Raw genomic sequence first — 25,070 nt, forward strand, 5'->3', positions numbered from 1 at the left:
AGGGTGGCTTTCTCCCATATGGAGGTGCTCAAATGGGTCATTGTTCCTGTGCTGGGAACTCCTGGGTCCAGGGCTGACTGGCAGCCATTTCTGTTTGCTCTGCCCTGATGATTCCCTGAGATTCTGCCCCATCCAATTTGCAGCCCCACCCAACCTGTGTGCAGTGGCTTTTGCATATGAATGGCTTGTCCTTGCTCAGGCTTCAGACTTGCTAAAATCTCTCAAACAAGTTGCAGCTGGGTCAGGAAGCCCCAAATCTATCAATAAAAGGCCCAAGACCCAGCACTAGCACCAGCCTGCCTTGCTTCACAGCTGAGCCTCACTTGGGCACCTCCAAGCCCAATACATATAGGAGGAATCTGCAGCTCTCTCTGTAGCTCCCGCTGGGTGGCCCCTGGCAGTGGCTGACTTTGCACCTCCAAGGATACCCAAGAGTCAGTGCATCCGGTGGACAGCATCAGACCATACCAGATTACAACTCTACACATCCATAAGCAACATACTCAAGCGACAGACTCAGTAAGTACCAAAGCCACACTGAAGCAAGTCCTGCTCCATAGGGTGTCTTCTGCATAGCAGCTCTCCCACTGTAGTCACAGCTGGTCCTCACAGCTAATTGGCTTGGAGGTCAGTTCCTCACAGTGACACCAGTAGCAATCAAGTCTTAACTACAACAAGACTGTGTTCACAGCCCACCAAGGGGCACACCTAGAGTACCCTGCTCATTGACTGAAGAGGCTAAGCTACTGGGCCCTATAGGACACCTTACTACATAAGGCCACTTTACCAACTCCAGGAGACATAGCAGCTCTACCCAATACACAGAAACAAACACAGGGGAGCAGCCAAAATGTGGAGACAAAGAAACATGTCATAAATGAGAAAAATGGAAAAAAGCAAACTACTGGATACAGAGGTCAAAACCAGTTACAAGGTTACTCAAGAATCTGCATGAGACCTTCAAGTGACTTAGTACGACTTTCAAGGATCTTGGTGAGAATACCAAACACATGGAAAAAAACAGCAGTCAGAAATTAAGCATACACTGACTGAAATAAAGAATAATATACAGGGATTCAACAGAAGACTAGAAGATTCCAAGAATCAAATCAATGTGAAATATGAGGAAGCAAAAAATACCCAATCAGAAGAGCAAAACGAAAAAAGAATTCAAATATAGGAAGATAGTGTAAGGAACCTCAGAGACAACTTTAAGCATAGCCAACATTCACATTATGGAGGTACCAGAAGGAGAAGAGAGAGAGCAAGATATGAAAACCTATTTGAAGAAATAATGACAGAAAATTTTCCCTACCTGGTGAAAGAGATAGACTTACAAGTCCAGGAAGCACAGAGAGCCCCAAACAAGAGGAACTCAAAGTGACCACACCAAGACACATCATAATAAAAATGCCAAGGGCTAACGACAAAGAATCTTAAAAGCAGCAAGAGAAAAGCAGTTAGTTACCTACAAGGGAGCACCCATATAACTATCAGCTGATTTCTCAACAGAAACTATGCAGGCCAGAAGGAAGTGGCAAGAAATATTCAAGGTGATGAATAGCAAGGACCTACAACCAAGATTACTCTATCATTTGGAATTGAAGGTCAGATTAAGAGCTTCACCAACAAGAAAAAGCTAAATGAGTTCATTACCATCAAACCAGTATTACATGAAATGTTGAAGGGTATTCTTTAAGAAGAGGAGGAAAATGAAAAGGAAGAGGAAGAAGAAGAAGAAAAATATAAAGATAAAAAATATGAACTAAAAATGGCAACAAATACATATCTATCAACAATTTAATCTAAAAATCAAAATAAACTAATAATAAACCTAATGAATGGAATAAACTAGTGAATGAAATAGAATCAGAAGCATAGAAATGCAACAGACTGACAATTCTCAGTTTGAAGGGGGGTGGGGGGGAGCAGGAAGAAAAGATCTCATATGCATATATGCATTTCCTATGGACACATACAATAGGGTGGCAAAGGCCTGGGATGGGATGGGAACTGGATGAAGGGGGAACAAGGGGCAAAGGATATCTGTAATATTCTCATCAATAAAGATAAAATAATATTAATTGACAAAGTAATACTACATTTTAGGATTGTCAGGTTACACGGTTCCAAAATTACGTATAGTTCATTTAGTGAAACCCAATTTATGCATAATCCTTTTTTTCTGAAAGCTATCCTGTATTTATTCTTTCATATAAAATTATACAGATAATTTTTCATTGTATTTCAGTAGGGGAAAGAAGATGAATAACCATGCACAAGAGATATTTATGGGCCAAGCCTAGATCTGGCTCCTACTAACACCGCCCTCTCCAAAATGCATGCATTTTTTTTAGTCTAAACATGGTCATATGGCCTCCTAACTACAATGAGTCTTAGAAAAATAGTCTAGCTATGTACTACTTACTCTCTGAAGATAGTAACTCACTTTGAAATTTGAAAGGATGAACATTAAATAAATAATAATGACATTGTTACCTATAAAAAGATTCTGTTATGCTATACAAGTCCATTAATATGTGTACATTTACAAATGTAACGTACATTCTAATTTTACTTTTGTTTCTTGTTTTTGTCTGACCATATAAAAGAAGAAAAGAATTAGAGTTTAGTGAAAAAAAATGGGACTTTAAAGTCAGACAGCAAACATTTGAATCCTGACTTAGTCATTTACTGGCTGTGTGACTTTTAAGTTATTTAATCTTTCTGAGCCTTATTCATGTTTGCACTTATAAAATAGAGTGAGTATCATTATATTGTTCTGAGGATCAAATATAAACTGGGAAGCCTAATATCTTGCATAGAGCTTAAGGAGGACTCACTGGTAGCTTTGGTAACATTTTTTTTATTTTTCTACAATTTATTTTTCAATTACAGTTGGCATCCAATATTATTTTTTATGAGTTTCAGGTATATAGCATAATGGTTAGACAGTTATATAATATGCTGATTTTTTTTTCAATTTTTAAAATTTATGATCTTGCTTTTACAGGAACACCAGATGCATTTTCCCAATTACTCACCTGCCCGTATTGTGATAGAGGCTATAAACGCTTTACCTCTCTAAAAGAACACATTAAATATCGCCATGAAAAGAACGAAGATAACTTTAGTTGCTCTTTGTGCAGTTACACCTTTGCATACAGAACTCAACTTGAACGTCATATGACATCACATAAATCAGGAAGAGATCAAGTAAGTGAAATAACTGAGCTCACTAGCTCTCCAAATTTTGAGAATTCATCTCTCCATAGAAGGAAAGGGTCTTAATATACTTAAAAGTTAAAAAGATGTACTAGATAATGTCTTCTATGCAGCTTTATAAAAATGAAAGTGATTATTTTAATTATCTGGTTACTTCTGAGTTATAAATCACATGTGATCATGATTTTAAAGCTAACTAAGTATTTCTTTTTCAGATAAGATCCCTTTCATCTCAATTTATTTATTTTGCTTATATTGTAACAAATATTTCTCTTAAGTTTATAACTAGATTTCATAATGCATTGTATTAAAATGTTCAGTGCAGGAAAATAAATACTGGTTACATAAATCACATGACTTACTACTGACCAAATTTAAAAGGACAATAATGATAAAATTTTATTTTTTTGTGAACCACTGACTCTTTATTCTCAGTATAAGCTATAGTGAATAAGGGAAGTTGCTTCCTCTAAGAATCTAAAGTTTAGATTCCAATATATTTTTATTCTGAAGACTCAATTTTCATATGGTTTATTCTACTTCTTTGTCACTTTACCTCAATTTCTAGAGGTATAAACCAAGATTACTCTATAAGTATTAAGTTACATGTAAACTTGTTGGCTCTATACTTAAGAATTAAAGTAAAAGAACCTTCCCAGTTGTACTTCTTTTATAAGGTCTTAATAACTATCAACTATAAACAATCAACTGAATATCATTAAATCTAACTTCAAAAATCAAATAACTATTCAACTCCATGGGGTATGTCAAGGCTGTATGTGTGGTTGGGGCACATGTCCATTTTCTTATATTAGAGAAAATATCTATATACATGAGTCTCTATGAACTTTGCCCTAGGAATGTACCTAACATATATCATATGTCCCATAGACAACAAATTAGACCTTTTGCTAAGATGATAGCCAAACCAAAATACCAAACAAACAAAAAATTATGGAAAAAGAATTATTGAACATGGTCAGCCTATTTCTCAGGACTTGAGCAACAACACTCACAAAATAAGATTGGGGGTTGGGGACTTTGCAAATCAGATACTATAGGACCAAGATTGATTTAGATAGATTAATGATTAAGTTTATGAAGAAGCACTTGAAATGGGAGAGAGTACCAAAAGGAGAAAACTGGTACAGAGAAGGAACTACTGAACACAAACACCATCTATTTACCATATGCCCCTATTATAGTCTTACTAGAGGCCTGGTGCATGAATTCGTGCATAGGGGGGTGGGGGTCTGGCCTGCCCACCCTGATCAGGGGGATCAGGCTGGGCTGGCCAGGAGGAGGGGATATGGGAGGTTGTCCAGCCAACCCTGCCCCTTGGTCAAACTCCCGGTCAAGCTCCTGGTCAAGGGGACAATTTGCATATTAGCCTTTTATTATATAGGATTAAGAACAATATAGACAAGTGCTCTTTTTATCTAAGACTCCTCAGGTAACCACAGTATAGATGGGCCTTGGGAAAAGAGCGTATTCAATGAAATTTGGGGAGCATATTTATCCTGTAACTGCTGCCCCCTTATACTCTCTATACCAGTGATGGCGAACCTATGACACGCATGTCAGAGGTGACACGCGAACTCATTTTTTTGGTTGATTTTTCTTTGTTAAATGGCATTTAAATATATAAAATAAATATCAAAAATATAAATCTTTGTTTTACTATGGATGCAAATATCAAAAAATTTCTATATGTGACACAGCACCAGAGTTAAGTTAGGGTTTTTCAAAATGCTGACACGCTGAGCTCAAAAGTTTCACCATCACTGCTCTATACCAAGAGCCTTTGTCAAAGGACAGGCAGAGCTAATAGTGAAAGCAGGAGATGCCATTATAAAAGCAAATCGTAAGATCTCTGATGAGCATGAAACCCCCTTTTTGATGATTTTTCTAATGGCGGCAGAGGTAGTAGGTTTATATATAAAGTGTGTGGTCAATTAAGGTCAGAAAGGAATTGTGATAAATTTTGGGACCAATAAGGTACAGAAATATAATTGGGAGGTTTTAGAAACTAGTTATGAGGCAGGAAACTAGAGGTAGAATGTCTAGCATGCTGGCCTTTGAAAATCATGCCACATCTTAAAGGTAAGCATTTCCATGTCTTATTCATTTATTCATTCAACAAATATTTGAATTAATTTATTCATTCAACAAATATTCTATTATGTGTCAGGCCCTGTTCTAGGTGTTAAAGCACAATAGTGAAAAGGATGAGCAAAATCTATGACAGTAAGGAACATATACAGGGTGGTACAAAAGTAGGTTTACAGTTGTGAGTGTGCAAAGCACAGAGTTTATTCTTGTACTAGAGGCCTGATGCATGAAATTTGTGCAAGTACTTTGGCCCCTGCCTCCACAGCAGCCACCTCTGCCGCAGCCCCCCCCCCCCCCACCGCCACCACAGCCAGGGGGCCTTGGCTGCCTTTGCTGTGGCCCCTGCCCACTGCAGCTTTGTCCGGAAGGAAGGATGTCCAGTCTAATTAGCATATTATGCTTTTATTATTATAGATGAGAGGCCCAGTGCACGAAATTCATGCACTGCGGAGGGGCGGGGGTGTCCCTCAGCTCAGCCTCCACTTTTTCTAATCTGGGACCCCTTGGGGGATGTCCAACTGTCGATAGGGATCCGGCCTAAATGGGCGGTCGGACATCCCTCTCATAATCCAGGACTACTAGCTCTCAACTGCTCACCTGCCTGCCTGCCTGATTGTCCCTAACTGCTTCTGCCTGCCAGCCTGATCACCCCCTAACCATTCCCCTGCCAGCCTGATCGATGCCTAACTGCTCCCCTGCCAGCCCGATTGACCCAACTGCCCTCCCCTGCTGGCCTGGTCGCCCCCAACTGCCCTCCCCTGCCAGCCCGGTCATTCCCAACTGCTCTTCCCTGCAGGCCTGGTCACCACTAACTGCCATCCCTCCCCTGCAGGCCCAGTTACCCCTAACTGCCCTCCCCTGCCGGTCTGGTTGCCCACAACTGCCCTCCCCTGCCAGCCATCTTGTGGCTGTGGGCGCCGCCATCTTTGAGGGTGTGGCAGTCAGTTAGCATATTCCCTCCTTATTGGCTGTGGGTGACACCATCTTTGAGGGCGGGCAGTCAATTAGCATATTTCCTCCTTATTGGCTGTGGGCGCCGCCATCTTTGTGATGGCATGAGGGTCAATTAGCATATTCCCTCTTTATTAGATAGGATTATTATTTATTACTGTGTTTTCCATATGAACAACTGTATACCTACTTTTGCACTACCCCATACTAATGTGATATGAGACAGATATAAAATATAAAAAACAGATAGTATGAAGAAAAATAGAGTAAGAGGATAGAAAGTGATGAAAATCACTATTTTTAGAGGGTAGGGAGACCTTTCTGAGAATATGCCATCCGAACTAAAACCTGAATGACATGAAGAAGCCAATCATGGAATGATTGGGGGAAGGACATTTCACTCAAAGGGAACAGACTGAAGCATGAAAAGGCCTTGAGGCAGAAACCTGTCTGATGCCACCAAAGAACAGTCAGGAGACCAGTGTGAACAAAGGGATAAAAGAAGGTGAGACCCGGGAGGCAGATGATGTAGCTCTTTGAATAGGCCATAATAAAGACTTTTGATTTTATTCCAAAGTATGATAGAGAAGCCTTTGAAGGATATTGAATTTTAACTTTATTTGTTTGTTTTTTTAAAGGGAGAGAGAGAGAGAGAGAGAGAGAGAGAGATAGAGAGAGAGAAGCATCAATGATGAGAGAGAATTGTTGATCAGCTACCTCCTGCACATCCCTTACTGGGGATCAAGCCTGCAACCAGGCAGCTGTCATGATGGGGAATTGAACTGTGACCTGATTCATGGGTTGATGCTCAACCACTTAGCCACACCAGCCAGGCATTAACTTTTTTTTTTAAGGGGACACTGACTGTTGGGTAAAGAATAGGTCAAGAGAGACAAAAATGTAAGCGGGGAGATGCTATTGCTAAAGTCCAGGCCAGGGGTAGTTGATGGTTTAAACTTGGTGGTGGTGACAGACTATCACCTAATGAGTAATATTGGATTCAGAATGTATTAATTTGGCTTGCTGATTGAATGGGTAAGGACATAAGAAAAAGAGAGGGTTCAAGGATTACTTCAAAGTTCAGGGCCTAAGCAATAAATAAATGAGAGTGTTATTCACAAAATTAGGAAACTCTAGAGGAGGAACTGTTTTTCAGGAGAGAAGTTAAGAGTTTAATGTTAGTCATGTTAACAGATGCCTATCACTTTCCAATATCAAGGAATATCGAGGAAGCAATTGACGATAAGAGTCTGGAGTTGAAGGGAAAGGTCTAAAGATATAAACTTGGGAGTTGTCATCATATGTTCAGTATTTTAAGCCGTGGGTTTGAATGAAGTAGGGCCTGATACATAGTAAGTACATATTTTCTTTCCTTCCTACATGAAAGACAAAATAAAGGACATTCCAGTTTCAGTGAGCATGAGGCAAGTAGTACTTGAGTTAAGCCTTTGAAAGATAGGTAAAATTTTAAAAGTCATAATTAAAGGGAAACATAGCCAAGAAATAGGAAATAGTATAAAGCAAAGCCAGGAGAGAGAGAAGAGCAATGAGTGTGCAGAAAACAGACTCAATAAATGACTTAGGCAGGAACTTTTAGAGAACTGGTAAAGAATAAGCCTTCAAACTCAGGAGCTATGAACTCGGAATCTGTAGACTCAATCTGTATTCAGGGGTTGATGGGAATCCTTTGGAGGTTTCTGAGCAGAATTTGATTCAATTCAAGCAATTTGGGGTTGTTTGTTTTCTCGGGGGCGGGGAGGACAGTTTTTTATTTAGAGCTTTATAACCCAAAGTAAGATATGAGAGCTTGTTTAAGAAGAGATTGCAATTTTGAAACAAGAAATCTGTACAACTCCTCCAGGCAGTGACTGTGAAGGAAGTAGCTGTGTCTCAGAAACTTGTTCCCATAGGTTCTTAACACTTTTGTATCCCAGGCCCCCATATTCACAAAGTTAGGGATTTTGCAAACTCAAGTCAATTCAATCAGTGTTTTTCTAAGATTATAGGTGTAGGATATATTTGTAATACATAAATGGAGATTTGATGAATGAAAAAGAAAACTATCCTATATAATAAAGAGGCGATATGCAAATTAACCTCCACACCCTTACAAGATGGCTACCTACGACCAGGCCAGCAGGAGGGTTAGTGAGGGATGACCAAATGACTGAACAGCAGGCTGCATGAGTGACCAGGCCAGCAGGGGGGGGGGGGCAGTTAGGGGTAACCACTGGCGGGGGTTGCAGTTGGGGGTGACCAGGCCAGCAGGGGGGCAGTTGGGGGCGATTAGGCTGGCAGGGGGCACAGTGAGGGGCAACTAGGCTGGCAGGAGGGCAGTTGAGGGTGACCAGGCTGGCAGAAGGGGGCAGTTGGGGGTGACCAGGCTGGCAGGGGGGGCAGTTAGGAGCGACCAGGCCATCAGGGAGGGGACAGTTGGGGGCAACCTGGCTGGCAGCAGGAGGCAGTTAGGGACGACCAGGACAGCAGGGGGGTGGGCAGTTAGGGGCAATCAGGCCAGCACAGAGAGGCAGTGAGTGACAATCAGGCCGGTGGGTGGGGGGGGGGGGGGGGCAGCAGTTAGGGGTAACCAAGCAGGCAGGCAGGTGAGCAATTAGGAGCCAGTGGTCCAGGATTGTGAGAGGGATGTCCGACCTCCAGGGGATAGGGCCTAAACTGGCAGTCAGACATCCCCTGAGGGGTCCTGGATGTGCAATTTAGAAATATCAAACATATAAGAGGATAAAATAGTTTTTAAAAAGCCTGGCCTTATCTCCTGTTCAGGAGATCTTGTTTTTCTATTGAGTAACTGTTTTAGACAGGTTACTGAATGTTCTTGACTTCAGTTTCTTTATCTGTAAATTAGAGGGCAAATGAGATAATCTCTGCAGTTCCTCATAATGTATATATTATTTTTGCCAAATACTATTATTGCTTATAAAGTATGATTCTGATACTTTAAATTAGAAAGTGTAGATTTTTCTTTATGTCAAAATTCTGTTCTCAGTATCACCCTCCTTTTTGGTAATATTTCAAGTGTTAGGTTTTTGTAACTGCTATAATTTGAGGCCTTTAAGAAACAAAATAATCACTAGAACATTTTAGCAAATTGGATGTTCTTTATGTCTAAAGCTGGTTTTGCTTTATAAATAAAATACCCATTTTTTTTTATAGAGACATGTGACGCAGTCTGGAGGCAATCGTAAATTCAAGTGCACTGAATGTGGAAAAGCTTTCAAATACAAACATCATCTAAAAGAGCACTTAAGAATCCACAGTGGTAAATATTTGTTATCTTCCTACACCTTGAATACTATAGCATACATGGAAATAAATATTATAACATGTGATCTACACACATGATTAGAAACTCCTTGCTTTCTTTTAGGATGCAGATGAATCTTGAGAAATTTTCAGTTTATAAATGGTATTTTAATGGAGGTTTAATCTTTGACTAAGGTATATCAAGTTAATATAATATGACTCACTCAAAATTTCCTTATCAGAATACATGTACAACCTAAAAACACTTCAGCTTTCTGATAAATGTTAATTATTTGGCCTCAATTAATAATGAAAAAGGATATAGAGGTACAATTTGCACAAGAAAATAAGAAGATGAAGACATTATTTACAAAACAGAAGTAGAAATGGAACTCCAGATAGGAAATGCTGAGGGGTGATGTGGAGTCAGCAAGGGAAGATAGCATGAGGGGAGAGGGAACCTGCAGTATTAATGAGAACAGAAAAGAAAAATGGGTCTCCCATCATTTCAACTTCCTATTCCACATCATTTTCTAAATCATTACTTACAAAATGAATATTATTATATGATAAAATATTATGTCTCTTTTAGAAACATAAAAACAAAGATGGGAAGGCGGGAGTGGAGGGGTGGGGAATGATTAACCAGGGAACTTTATAAAACCCATGGACACAGACAATAGGGTGGTGAAGGCCTGGGATAGGGGGAGTGGGTCAATGGGAAAAACAAAAGAAACAAAGGGGACATCTGTAATATTTTCAACAATAAAGATAAATAAGTATTAAAAAAACAAATATAACTATATTTGCATTTCTGCAGAGGGTCTATTTGAACAAAAGCTATAGAGAAAAATTAGCACCCCACATTGCACTGTAAAATGTTAGTTTCCCAATTAATTTTGATATGCAATTTTAGATTTAAGTAATTTTAATGAAAAAATTTGTTAGCTAATAAGTTGGAAATTACTTGCACATTGCTTATTTTGTGAAAATTGGTATATTAACGTTTACATTTTACAAACATCACCCTACAAAAAGAGTACAGCTGGGTGACTTTGTGAGGGGTAGTTTGTGATACCTGTATATTATTTTGGAACTTCAAATGTTCTGGAAGTTTTACTGTATTGTTCATTGGGGGCTAAATAATGTTAATATCATCACTTAAAAATTCTCAAACCAAGATTCTTAGAAAAACACTTCTTTTCACACATTAATGTTTCTGGAAAGTAGAGTTTCTTTTATAGCCTGCCACAGGATTCTATTTCTTACCTTCTGTTTTCATATCAATAATCTACACTAATAAAAGACAAAGATGCTAGTTGACTGTACCTTTGCTACACCCTAAGCCACACCCACCAGCCAATCAGAGTGACTATATGCAAATTAACCCAACCAAGATGGCGGCCGGCAGCCACAGAGCTGGAACAAGCAGGAGGCTTGGTTGCCCAGGTGATGGAGGAAGCCAAGCTTCCTGCCGGCCCTGAGCCAGCTGTGGCCTCTGCTCATGGCAACAAAGTTTCAATTATAGAAGACAAATAAATCCCAGATACCTGGTTCCAGCCAGCCTCCACTGGGAGCTTGGGTGGCTGGGGGTTGTGGCCAGCCTGCAAAGAGCCATCAGCCCCTCACCCAGGCTGGCCACACCCTCATGGGGTGAGGGTCCCCGCTAGGGGGCTTGGCCAGCCTGAAACGGCCCTCAGCCCCTCACCTAGACTGGCCAGGCACCCCAGCAGGACCCTCCCACCCTGAAGGGGGTATGGTCAGCCTGAAAACAGCCATCAGCCCCTCACCCAGGCTGGCCAGGCACCCCAGTGGGGACCCCCACAAGGAAGGTGCTGTGGCCAGCCTGCAAACAGCCATCAGCCCCTCATCCAGGCTGGCCAGGCACCCCAGGGGGAACCCCTACCCTGAAGGGGCTGTGGCCAGCCTGCAAATAGCCATCAGCCCCTCACCCAGGCTGACCAGGCACTCCTGGGAAGGGTAATATGCAAATTGACCCTAACAGCAGAACGACTGGGAATGACTGGTCACTATGACACACACTGACCACCAGGGGGCAGATGCTCAATGCAGGAGCTGCCCCCTGGTGGTCAGTGCGCTCCCACAGGGGGAGCTCTGCTCAGCCACAAGCCAGGCTAACGGCTGCCTGTACAGCGGTGGTGGTGGGAGCCTCTCCTGCCTCCTCAGCAGCGCTAAGGATGTCCAAATGCAGCTTAGGCCTGCTCCCTGCTGGCAAGTGGACATTCCCTGAGGGCTCCCAGGCTGCCAGAGGGATGTCTGATTGCCAGCTTAGGCCCAATCCCCCATGGAGTTGGCCTAAGCCAGCAAGTGGTCATCCCCCGAGGGGTCCAGACTGCGAGAGGGCACAGGCCGGGCTGTGGGACCCCCCCGACTGCACAAATTTTTGTGCAACGGGCCTCTAGTATATTTTTAATAAACCTCCCTTCCTACCAGAGGTGATTTGAAGTTGATAGAGTTACAACTAATTTGGGAGAGCTTTTTTAAATGTTGAAATGGGGAAGAGGAGGGAAAATAAAGCTTAGAGTAAAATTTATGTAAAAGTGAATGTCATATGGTCCTGTTCCAGTTGAGTAAGAATTTGTCAAATCTATAGATGATACAAAGCTGGGAAGCATGGCTCATACCAAAGATTATAATACAGATCTGGAAGCAAGTTGATATTTAATCACATGATCCTGCATTGGTATATTCAACAGTCAGTATCAATCAAGCAGTAAGTAGGGAGCTACTGTATGTAGTACCTACAGAAAAATTTTAGGAGTTTGGATGGTCAAGAGCTTTATCTAAGCTAACAATATGCTGCTGCTGTTTAAAAAATTAATACAGCCTGGCCGGTATGGCTCATGGTTTGATTCTGGGTCAGGGCACATGCTTGGGTTTCAGGCTCCATCCCCAGCATGGGGCATGCAAGAGGCAGCCAATAAATGATTTGCATCATTAATGTTTCTATCTCTCTATCCCTCTTCCTTCCTCTCTGGAAATAAAATAAAATATAAAATAAAATAAATAAATAAAATAATTAAATAAATTAATTAAATAAATTAATTAAATAAAATGTTAATACAGCCCTGGGTGGTGTGGCTCAATTGGCTGAATGTCATTCCCAAAAGGTCAGGGCATATGCTAGGATTTATGGCTTGAACACCGGCTGAGTAGGAGGAATGCAGGAGGCAGCCAATGGGTATTTCATTTCACATCAATATTTCTCTCTCTTTCTTCTTCTCCCTTCCTCTCTCTTTAACATTCAATTTAAAAATCTTAAAAAAAAAAAAAAAACTAATGCAGATTTAGGCCTTGTCATGGAACACAGAACTCTGCACTGCTCATTCTTTACATATTAATATCTGTCTTGTTCTTAAAATTATTTAATAAGAGGTTTATATATTTTTAACACAGCAAGAAATTTTAATTTGAAATATATAAGGAAAATAAAGTTAAGGAAGTAAAACAGGCATGTAACAAATGTGATAAAAAGGAATACTCTGAAACCCCTTGCACATCCTGGAAGTAGACCACAAATTAGACTCTGAGGCTTAGGCAGTAAGAAACCTGCAATCAGTAACCCAAGACAAGTGTCTGTGAGTAAAAGAAATCTGTCGCTAGGAAAAGCACACTTTTTCCTGATAACTAAGTCTATAGAGAAACTTGTTCCTTGAAGCATCATAAAGAAGAAAGAGCAAAATACAATTTATATCATCCTCAGAAATATACTTAATATAGTGGAGAATTTGATAGAATTTTCTTTTTAATATAATATTCTTCAACACAATCCAGTGATATTTCACCAAAGTACAATTAGGAAAAAGCATTTCTCCAGGGTGGCTACTTGAACAATCTAAATCTACAGCTCTCTGATAGCCTATTTTATTCCAAAAGAAAATGTTGAGCTGGGGTACTCAGTGTTACCCCAGAACTGGTAGCAATTTGCAAGCTAGTTATTACCGGTTCTTTAAATTCAGAAACAAGAGGAAGCATTTACAAACTGTTATATATCAAGACAATGCTGTGATGATTTCATTCTATTTTACACAATGTTGATCTTTAGTAGTTTGTCAATTTAAAACAAAAAATGAAAAAAACACACATAAGTGGTCCTTCATCATAGTGTTAAAAGCACTGTTCAACGTATCTAATAATGGATGACTGCATATCCTTCAGTAAACTTTTAAAAAGTATTAAGGATCGTGGTCCTCAATTATACTCCCTAAAATTATACTGATTGTTGCTATCTTGTGATATCCATAAAATGAACCCGCTGTAGAGTCCTGTGTCAGCCATCATTTGAGCTCTGCATGTGGGAATTAAGCTGTAATGAGCAAGAGGCTACCACACCTCTACTCTAAGGTGAGACAAAATAGCACCTGCATGTGGGCTATGATCCTCCCCAGAAAATAACTTGGGTTTGTTCCATAGCCTTATATTAATTTTAGCTTGGAAAATTTTTACATCAGATGTAACCGAACACCCATCTCTGCCCTAAAAACACACACACACACACAAAACAAACAAACAAACAAAAACAAACCTCAATATTCATAGTACATCTAACTTTGAGAAGCACAACTTACTGATGTCACCTCCAGGGTTTGATAGCTGCAAACACTAACCTAAATTGATAAATTGATGTACTTTAGCTATACAGCATAAAGCTATGAAGTTAGAAAGTAGGAGTTTTCTAACAAACATAGTGACTTTGGCTTTCAAATAATTGTTCTACAGACTTTCTAACAAAAAAATATTAGAGTATTCCCAACAATAATGATAACTAACATGTATTGAACACTTAACTATGTACATCCACATTCTAGTTATTTTATGTATTTTATGTAGTCAGACTTGTTCTATGTGGCATTAGGACAAACTAGCACAGGGAAGTAAGTAGGCATCATACCATCATACCAAACTGACTGAAACTGTATCTCAGTAGAATGCTTTTTAAAAGAATCACTAACATTTAGTGAGAGCACCCTGAGTTTCACTGTATTATCTTATCTATATATATAAAAGGCTAAGTGACCGTTTTTCCAACTAGCCAGTACATATGACACGCACTGGCAATTTAAAAATAAACGGTGCCTCGCGCATGCACAAAACATATAAATTCTCACTGGTGCCAATCACAGACATGTGTTTTGATCTGTCATTGTCAATTGTGAATTTGGTTGTTTTTGTTGACATTCAGTGTGAACCACATTGCGATTAATTCATCAACCGTCCCACCAACCGACCTGCCAGTACATATGACGCGCACTGGCAATTTAAAAATAAACATTGACTCACGCATGCGCAATACATATAAAGCTCTCGCTGGTGCCAATCACATGGGTGTTTTAATTTTATAATACTAACTAGGGGCCCGGTGCACAAAATTCGTGCACTGGGTGGTGGTGGGGGGAGTGTCCCTCAGCCCAGCTTGCCCCCTCTCACATACTGGGAGCCCTCAGGCGTTGACCCCCATGACCCTCCAATCGCAGGATTGGCCCCTTGCCCAGGCCTGAAGCCTCCGGCAGAGGTGTCAGGCCTGCGCAGGGGACCCCCAGCTCCCACCATTCCCGGCTCCGCCCCTGCCAAGACCTAAGGCCTCTGGTGGAGGCATTAGTCCTGGGCAGGAGACCCCCAGCTCCCCGCGGTTGCAGGCTCTGCCCCTGCCCAGGCCTAACGCCTCTGGCCAAGGCATTAGGCCTGGGCAGGGGACCCCCAGCCCCCCGAGATCTCCTGCTCTGCCCCTGCCCCCCGCGATCTCCTGGGCAGGGGACCCCCAGCTCCCCGCGGTTGCAGGCTCTGCCCCTGCCCAGGCCTAACACCTCTGGCCAAGGCATCCGGCCTGGGCAGCGGGGACCCGCAGCGGCAGCGGCCCCACGATTGCGCAGGCTCCACCCCGGCACAGTCCGGACGCCTCTGGCCGAGGCGTCCAGCCTGGGCAGTGGGGACCCGCAGTGGCAGCGGCCCCACGATCGCGGGCTCCGCTTTAGGCCCAGGCAAGGGACCCCTAGCTCCCAGGACTGCCAGCTTCGCCCATGCCCAGCTCCCATCGCTGGCTCCATCCCTACTTCCCGCTATCACTGGCCAAGCCGGCAAAGGCGCCCGATTCTCCGATCATGGCTGGGGGGCCGCCTTTGCCCTGACCCCAGCTCTTAGCTCCCCCCTGGGTTTCTGATCACTGTCAGTGGCAGGGGGCTTCTTCCTGCTTTCCCTTTCGCCTCCCTGCATTGTGCCTACATATGCAAATTGATCGCCATCTTTGTTGGCAGTTAATTTGCATATCGCCCTGAATAGCCAATGAAAAGGGTAGCGGTTGTACACTAATTACCATGTTTCTCTTTTATTAGATTAGATAGTGGCCCAGTGCATGGATTCGTGCACATTGAAAGGAAATTAATTAGAAGAAAGATTCATGCGGTAATTACATTATTGCAAAACATTACATGTCAAAATAGTATATGTATAATATAGTATTATAAAATTAAAATGCAAAATATTTTAATATCACTATTCTCCCTTTCTCTATAATAGAAGTGTCAGAGATGAAAGAAAATCACTAAAATGTATGTGAAAATAATATGTACATTGAATAATAAACAATTACAACATGATATAAAAACAACAAAGACATGATATAAAAATAACAAAAATATGACATAAAAACATTGATAAAAACAATGATAAATAAACAACATGATATAACAACAAAGACATGATAGAACAACAACAAAAACATGATATAAAAACAACATTGTTAAAACAATGACTGATAAATTGATTAAACTTATTCTAATATCTTTCTGTACACCACATTAAGAGTATAAACACTCAGAGTGCTTGCCTAATTTTCCTTGTGATGAAGTATTTACTACTTTAACTTTATTTTATTGTTTAAAGTATTACAAATAGTAGTATATATGTTTCCTTTTTTCCCCATTGACCTCTCCTTGGCCTCCCCACCCCCCAGCACATGCCCTCACCCCCCCCTCCAGTGTCTTGTGTTCATTGGTTATGCTTATATGTATGCATACAAGTCCTTCGGTTGATCTCTTACCTGACCCCCTCGCAATGCTCCCCTGCAAAGATGCATTGAATAGATTGTCAAACTACAGTGAGAAGGTAGGGGAGGATACAGCTTTAACTTTAACGTCACACGCTCTTCGATTTCAAGAGAAAGCAACATATAACTGACCATGTCCTAAAATGGGTTTAGGTAGGAATATTCCTACTCTGTCTAGATTTTGACCTTGTGATTTATTAATAATCATTGCAAATGCTGGCATCACGGGAAACTGTCTTTGAATTAATTTAAATGGGAGGCCAGTGTCAGACAGGGACAAATCAGTTCTTGGAATCAGAACAACCTCTCCTTCCGCAGATCCTATTAATACTTCAGCTTCGATTATGTTAGGTCACAATCTTTTGATAATAAATCTAGTACAAAGACTCCATTTACTATTAAGATTTCTCAGTAGCATGATGATTGCACCCACTTTCAATTTTAATTTATGACATGGAATTCCCGAAGGAGTAATACTATTAAGAAAGTCGATGGGGAAATTTTCCTTGTGCGAGTCAACGTTTATTTTTAAATTGCCAGTGCATGTCATATGTACCAGTCGGCTGGTCAGTCAGACGGATGGACAGTTGGTCACTTAGCCTTTTATATATATAGATACTATACATACTACTTTGACATGTAATTTTTTGCAGTAACGTAATTACCACATGAATCTTTCTTCTACTTAATTTCCTTTCAATGTGCACAGATCCATGCACCAGGCCACTAGTATAACTATAATAAGCCAGTGAGGGTATATCTATATTTATTTACACACCAAAACACTGAGGCTTAGAAAGGTTAAGAAAATATTATGTGGCAGACCTAGGATCTGAACCCAAATCCATGGGCCTCAGCAAGACCAAACTGGACCATCTTCATAGAGTTGCCTAGCAGCAGTAACCTCCTCTTAATAAAGGAGTTTGAGCAGAGAATATCAAATGTCAAGTATGATATAAAATGAACTCTCCATTGAGAAGGAGGCTGTAGTAGGGGACTTCTGGGATGCCTTTCAATTCTGATATCAGATTCTTCAAGTAATCAAATTTCTGAGCAAACATAACTCACTTTTTTTAAACTTGACAAATTAAAATCACATAACTAGAAGAGTTTATATTGATGTTCTCGCTGCTTTTATTTTATTTCTTTTAAAAAGGGGGGATATAAAGAGCTTTACTTTGATATTGAGTGGATAAATCAGCACCACTACATTTCATAATTCTATAGTTAGCCATTCATTAATCTTAAAAAAAAGGTTTAGTATGCATCTTTGTGACCTGCACTGTAATAGGTGCAAGGTATAAATGGCACACAAAACCCAGAAGTTTCTGTCTTACTTCTGAAACTGGTGTAGCCTTTAACTTATAAAGTAATGAACTATAACTATAAATGAATACGTGAAAAATTAGGGTTGTATGAAATAGTCCACTTAACTCAGGGCTTCTCAAATTTTCTACTGAAGTATTCCTAACAGCCAAGAATAAATGCCATGGGACGTCTAGGGAAACAACTTGAAAGGAGGCCTCTACAAGTTGCATTTGTGCAACATAGTATAATCTGTGTGTTAATATAAAAATATTATTTTAAGTTACCATAACCAGTGTCACTTAAATTGAAATCCAAGTTGCTTTGCATACCCACTAGAACATTGCCTTATATCTCTGGGAGTACATACATCCCAGTTTAATAAGTTACAGCTTATAGAAGTACCTTATATTTATAGTTTTATTCCCATTGAGAAAGATCTTTTCAATGAAACCTTATAGATATAGGAAAGAGGTATTTACATGATTCATACAGTCAGAGATATTTAGACTTGTTCAGTTTTATGGGACATTTCATTTACTTTTCTTTCCTCTAATAGTTTATCCTACAGGTGGTTAAGTAGATTGAAATACAGAAAATTACATACATTGGTGAAACAGAATAAGAAAAAATACTTGGAAGAGTAGGTTGTAATGTATTTTGGGTATTTGAGAATGCTTTGAAGTTTTAATGGTTAGCAGAAATATGCAGAGAATATTCTCTTATTGATTAGCACATGTAGTTCAGACTAATGTTTTACTAGTGTTTATAACATTTATGTGGGTTTTGAACTTAAAATGATTTTAAATAAAATTGTACCACAAGCATACATGGAAACCCTTTTAAATGGTTATGTTTGTTTTACGGAAAATGTGGAAACAAAAATTTATAAATATATATTTTTTTGTTATTGTTTAGGAGAGAAGCCATATGAATGCCCAAACTGCAAGAAACGTTTTTCTCATTCTGGTTCCTATAGCTCACACATAAGCAGTAAGAAATGTATCAGCTTGATGCCTGTGAATGGGCGACCAAGAACAGGACTCAAGGCATCTCAGTGTTCCTCACCATCTCTTTCAGCATCACCAGGCAGTCCCACACGACCACAAATACGGCAAAAGATAGAGAATAAACCCCTTCAAGAACAACTTTCTATAAACCAAATTAAAACTGAACCTGTGGATTATGAATTCAAACCCATAGTGGTTGCTTCAGGAATCAATTGTTCAACCCCTTTACAAAATGGGGTTTTTAGTGGTGGTGGCCCATTACAGGCAACCAGTTCTCCTCAGGGTGTGGTGCAAGCTGTTGTTCTGCCAACAGTTGGTTTGGTGTCTCCCATAAGTATCAATTTAAGTGATATTCAGAATGTACTTAAAGTGGCAGTAGATGGCAATGTTATAAGGCAAGTTTTGGAGAATAATCAAGCCAATCTTGCATCCAAAGAACAAGAAACAATCAGTGCTTCATCCATACAGCAAGGTGGCCATTCTGTTATTTCAGCCATCAGTCTTCCTTTGGTTGATCAAGATGGAACAACCAAAATTATCATTAACTACAGTCTTGAGCAGCCTAGCCAACTTCAAGTTGTTCCTCAAAATTTAAAAAAAGAAATTCCAGTCCCAACAAACAGTTGCAAAAGTGAAAAGTTACCAGAAGATCTTACTGTTAAATCTGAGAAGGACAAAAGCTTTGAAGGAGAGGTGAACGATAGCACTTGCCTTCTGTGTGACGATTGTCCAGGAGATATTAATGCACTTCCAGAATTAAAGCACTATAACCTAAAGCAGCCTGCTCAGTCTCCTCCACTCCCTACACCAGAAGCTGAGAAACCTGAGTCTTCTGCTTCATCAGGTTCTGGAGATGGCAATTTGTCTCCCAGTCAGCCACCGTTAAAGAACCTCTTGTCTCTTCTAAAAGCATATTATGCTTTGAATGCACAACCAAGTGCAGAAGAGCTCTCAAAAATTGCTGATTCAGTAAACCTACCACTGGATGTAGTAAAAAAGTGGTTTGAAAAGATGCAAACTGGACAGATTTCAGTGCAGTCTTCTGAACCATCTTCTCCTGAACCAGGCAAAGTAAATGTCTCTGCAAAGAATAATGATCATCCTCAGTCTACAAATGCAAATGAATCTAAGGACAGCACAATAAATCTACAATGTCCTATGAAGATAACTAACTCTCCAGTTTTACCAGTGGGATCAACCATCAATGGTTCCAGAAGTATTACATCTTCCCCATCACCTCTAAACCTTTCTTCATCCAGAAATGCACAGGGTTACTTGTACACAGCAGAAGGTGCACAAGAAGAGCCACAAGTAGAACCTCTTGATCTTTCACTACCAAAGCAACAGGGAGAATTATTGGAAAGGTCAACTATCACTAGTGTTTACCACAACAGTGTTTATTCTGTCCAGGAAGAACCCTTGAATTTGTCTTGTGCAAAAAAGGAGCCACAAAAGGACAGTTGTATTACAGACTCAGTACCAGTTGTAAATGTAATCCCACCAAGTGCCAACCCCATAAATATTGCTATACCTACAGTTACTGCCCAGTTACCCACAATCGTGGCCATTGCTGACCAGAACAGTGTTCCATGCTTGAGAGCACTAGCTGCCAATAAGCAGACTATTCTGATTCCCCAGGTGGCTTACACATACTCTACTACAGTCAGCCCTGCAGTCCAGGAACCACCCTTGAAAGTGATCCAGCCAAATGGAAATCAGGTAAAAAAAAAAAAAAAAAAAAAAAAAGGCTCCCATCCCAAATCTGTTTAGTAAAATGATAGTTTGACTTTTTTCTTTTTTTAAATTTATTTATCAATATTAAAAATTTATTTTAACAAGCAGCAGTCAGAATTTTGGAAAATGTGATATTTTTCTAACACAAGTGGAAATTTTAAGCTTAGAAATATTGTACATTTTGGAAATGAACAAAATGAAACTGGAAAATGAATTTTTTTAGAGCCATGCAAGTTGCTACAAACTCACTTTTAAAAGTAAATAGATGAGTTTTTGCTTTAACTTTAGTAGCATCATGTCACTAGTTGTTTCCTAATCCAAGGTATAGTTGTCAAAGTTTAAAGTGTTAGTCTACTGTGAAAAATGGTTGGTAAGTCTCAACTAAAGTCTTGACTGTTTAAAGCTAGAGACAGAGAAGAAAAATTGGAATACTCACTAATTGGATTTCTCTTTTTATAATAATTTCTGCCTTGATTATGATCATTATTAAATTGAAATATGTTCCCATTCACAGACATTCCACAACAAGCAAACTTAGCTGTCAGTTTTTGTGTTAAGAACTCTGTTTTAAGAGGCTTTAATTAAATCGAATTAAGTATACTAAGAACTCAGCTAGTAAATTTGCTGATCATTTTATGAACCTATAACTAAGCAATGTTCAGTTATATAATAATTAATATATGTGAGGAAATATGATTGTAAATCACTATATACATTTTTTTCTTTTTAACTTTCTCCCAAAATTCATGATAGTTCTGGATAGAAACATTATGTGTGATTGTGGTATATTTCATTGTCCAGACTTTCGTTTTCAATAACATGTCTCTCCATTTTTTCCCATCACTTTTTTATTGAATAAAATGATTTCATCCTTTATTCAAACATGTTCAAATGTGTTTAATATCCCCCCCCTTAAATATTGCTACCAGTTGGGTTTTCTGTAATTTGTGATAACTCAAAAAAACTTTTCATATGACCAGTAAATTCATCTAAATTTTTAGTGTATAGAATAGTATGCACACCTTTTAATAATAGATGGGGAACCACTAACATTTCACTTAATTATGACTATATCAAGTAGCAGTGAAAGTGAAGCCAACTTACTTAGCACTCACTGGCAGCTCAGAAATGACCCAGACAGATGACTGGTCCTCTCCTACCTTACAAAGCTGTAAGAAATGTGGAAAACATTTAAACTTTTAGAAAATTTGTGGGTTTAGAGGTAACAGAATGGAAGACATTAGAAAAGACACAAAAGAATCTTAGGAGACCAATTCTACTACAAGCTCCCTGTAGGATTATCCTACTTACTTGAGGACCTCCTATACAAAATTATCTCCCTGAGACTGCCTGAAATGTTTTTTTTATTTTATTATTATTTTTAAATAAATCTTTATTCAGATTATTACAGTTGTTCCTCTTTTTCCCCCCCATAGTTCCCCTCCACCCAGTTCCCACTCCACCCCCTGCCCTTACCCCTCCCCCCCACTGTCCTCATCCATAGGTGTACGATTTTTGTCCAGTCTCTTCCCACACCCCCCACACCCCCTTCCCCCCAAGAATTGTAAGTCCACTCCCTTCCTATGCTCCTGATTCTATTCTTTTCACCAGTTTATTCTGTTCATCAGATTTTTTGTTCACTTGATTTTTAAATTCACTTGTTGATAGACATGTATTTGTTGTCACTTTGTTGTTCATAATTTTTATCTTTACCTTTTTTTTTTCTTCTTCCTCTTCTTAAAGAATACCCTTTAGCATTTCATATAATTCTGGTTTGGTGGTGATGAACTCCTTTAGCTTTTTCTTGTCTGTGAAGCTCTTTATCTGACCTTCAATTCTAAATGATAGCTTTGCTGGGTAGAGTAATCATGGTTGTAGGTTTTTGCTATTCATCACTTTGAATATTTCTTGCCACTCCCTTCTGGCCTGCATAGTTTCTGTTGAGAAATCATCTGACAGTCGTATGGGTACTCCCTTGTAGGTAACTAACTGTTTTTCTCTTGCTGCTTTTAAGATTCTATCTGTCTTTTGCCCTTAGCATTTTAATTATGATGTGTCTTGGTGTGGTCCTCTTTGGATTCCTTTTGTTTGGGGTTCTCTGCGCTTCCTGGAACTGTAAGTCTATTTCTTTCACCAGGTGGGGGAAGTTTTCTATCATTATTTCTTGAAATAGGTTTTCATATCTTGCTCTCTCTCTTCTTCTGGCACCCCTATAATTCGGATGTTGGTATGCTTGAAGTTGTCCCAGAGACTCCTTGCACTACCTTCATATTTTTGTATTCTTTTTTTTTCTTTTTGCCTTTCCGGTTGGGTGTTTTTTGCTTCTTTTTATTTCAAATCTTTGACTTGATTCTTGGGATCCTCTAGTCTGCTGTTGGATCTCTGTATATTATTCTTTATTTCATTCAGTGTAAGCTTAATTTCTAATTGGTCCTTTTTCATATCCTTGAGGGTCTTACTATATTTCTCGGAGGTTTCTAGAAGATTCTTGAGTAACCTTATAACCGTGGTTTTGAACTCTTTATCCAGTAGTTTGCTTTCCTTCATTTCTTTCATTTGTGACCTGTTTCTTTGTCTCCGCATTTTGGCTGCTTCCCTGTGTTGATAGAATGGCTTTGTGTGCTAGGTGTCCTATAGGACCCAGTGGCTCAGCCTCCCTAATTACCTGAGGTGGACACTCTTGGCGCATCCCTTTGTGGGCTTTGTGCACAGTCTTGTTGTAGTTAAGCATTGATTGCTGTTGGTATCACTGGGAGGAATTGACCTCCAGGCCAGTTGGCTGTGAGGACCAGTTGTGTCTACAATGGGAGAACTTCTGTGCTGGAGACACCCCTATGGGGAAGGACTTGCTTCAGTGGGGTTTTGGCGCTCACTGAGTCTGCACCTTGAGTGTGTCTCTTATGGATGTGAAGAGTTGTAATCTGGATGGTCTCACTCTGACCACTGGGTACACTGGCTCTTGGATCTCCAAGGAGGTACAAAGTCAGCCACTGCCTGAGGCCACCCAGCAGGAGCTACAGAGAGATCTTCAGATTCCTCCTCTTTGTTTGGGGTTGGAGGTGCCCAGATGAGGCGCAGCTGTGAAGCAATGCAGGCTGCTGACAAGCGTTAGACCTTCTTTTGGAAGCTCTGGGGTTCTCTGACCCAGCTGCAGTTTGACAGGTTTTTAGGCAGAGAAAGGTCACACCATTCGTATGCAAAAGCCTCTGCACACAGCTTGTGTGGGACTATAAATTGGGTGGGGTTGGATCTCAGGGAATCACCAGGGCAGAGCAAACAGCAATGATTGCCCATCAGCCCTCCCCCGAATAGGTCCCTGGGTCTCTGTGTCCCACGACCCCGTGCAGGAACAATGACTGCTACAAGCACCTCTGCAAGAAAGCCACCCTCATATTCTGGCCTGATGCCAGACAGTCCAGTTTCTCTCTGTTATGAGTCTGTGTCCCCAGATTCTTGCCCAGAACTGGAGTTCAGAGCAGTCAGGAGCTTGTATCTCCCTCCTGATTGAAAAAGACAACAGCGTACCCAGGTGCCAGCCCCTTTCGCATGCGCCTCTGTACCTCCACACGTCCACACCTCTGCACCTCTTACTGGACTCAATGTGCTTTTTTCTTTCCTTCTAGTTGTAGAATTTCCACTCATCCAGCCTTCCCTTGGTTCTGGATGATATTTGTTTTGTCTTTTAGTTGTAGTTTTAATGTGGTTGTGCGCAGCAGCAAGTTCAGGTGTTTACCTTTGCTGCCATCTTGGTTCCTCCTTTAGACCTCCCTGAAATGTTTTTATTACACTGAAATTCTAAAGATTCATTTTGACTAATAAGTATTCTTATTTAAAAATATCCCTGCATTGTTTTTCCTCTTGGTCCTTAGAAAATGATAGAATAAAACTCTCTTTTCAAGGAGACCACAGAGGTTAGTTCACAGGACTTTGAAGCTCTAAAAGATACAGTTTGAAGACCACCTTTAAAAATATAATCTTAATTTTTTCTTAGTGAAACCCAGGATAAAAAGATGAAAGTAAAGGATGCAGTTAGATATTAGTGATTATTTAACAAACTTAAAGTTAAAATTTTCTGCAAATTTCTCGTGAAGTAATGATTCACAGGGGACTAAGTAAATTTTATTACCACACATTTCACATTTTTTCTTTTTGGTGTCCTTTCCTTTCAGTGCCAGTTGACCTAACCATATGTTTTTTTTTACAGTTGTGACTATATTGCCCCCAACTTCACTTTCATCTACATCAGCCCCCACCTCTCATCTAACCCCACTGATGGAACCCATTTGCAGTGATAAGCAGTGTGCTTGCTTTGATCAAGTTGTTGAAAGTATAAATCAAAGTAGTTCTTTAACCTATACTTTTATGTATCTTGTATCTTTTAAATTTAAATTAAATTTTCTTATTCCTTT

At 39.9% G+C, this 25,070-nt stretch overlaps 1 protein-coding gene across 9 annotated transcripts in view; it reads left to right on the plus strand.

Moving 5' to 3' along the window:
- Positions 1–25,070, plus strand: part of ZEB1 (zinc finger E-box binding homeobox 1) — a 298,099-nt gene that overhangs the window by 270,170 nt on the left and 2,859 nt on the right. For all 9 annotated transcript variants that reach the window (XM_070428874.1, XM_070428892.1, XM_070428918.1 and 6 more), the window contains 3 exons: positions 3,014–3,216; positions 9,460–9,565; positions 18,836–20,646. In XM_070428874.1, coding sequence (XP_070284975.1) covers positions 3,014–3,216; positions 9,460–9,565; positions 18,836–20,646 — 2,120 coding nt within the window. The remainder of the gene's footprint in view (positions 1–3,013; positions 3,217–9,459; positions 9,566–18,835; positions 20,647–25,070) is intronic.

The sequence above is a fragment of the Myotis yumanensis genome, unplaced genomic scaffold (genome assembly GCF_028538775.1).
Source record: "Myotis yumanensis isolate MYYU_CA2020_CCGP unplaced genomic scaffold, mMyoYum1.0.hap1 SCAF_1, whole genome shotgun sequence".
Lineage (NCBI taxonomy): Eukaryota > Metazoa > Chordata > Mammalia > Chiroptera > Vespertilionidae > Myotis > Myotis yumanensis.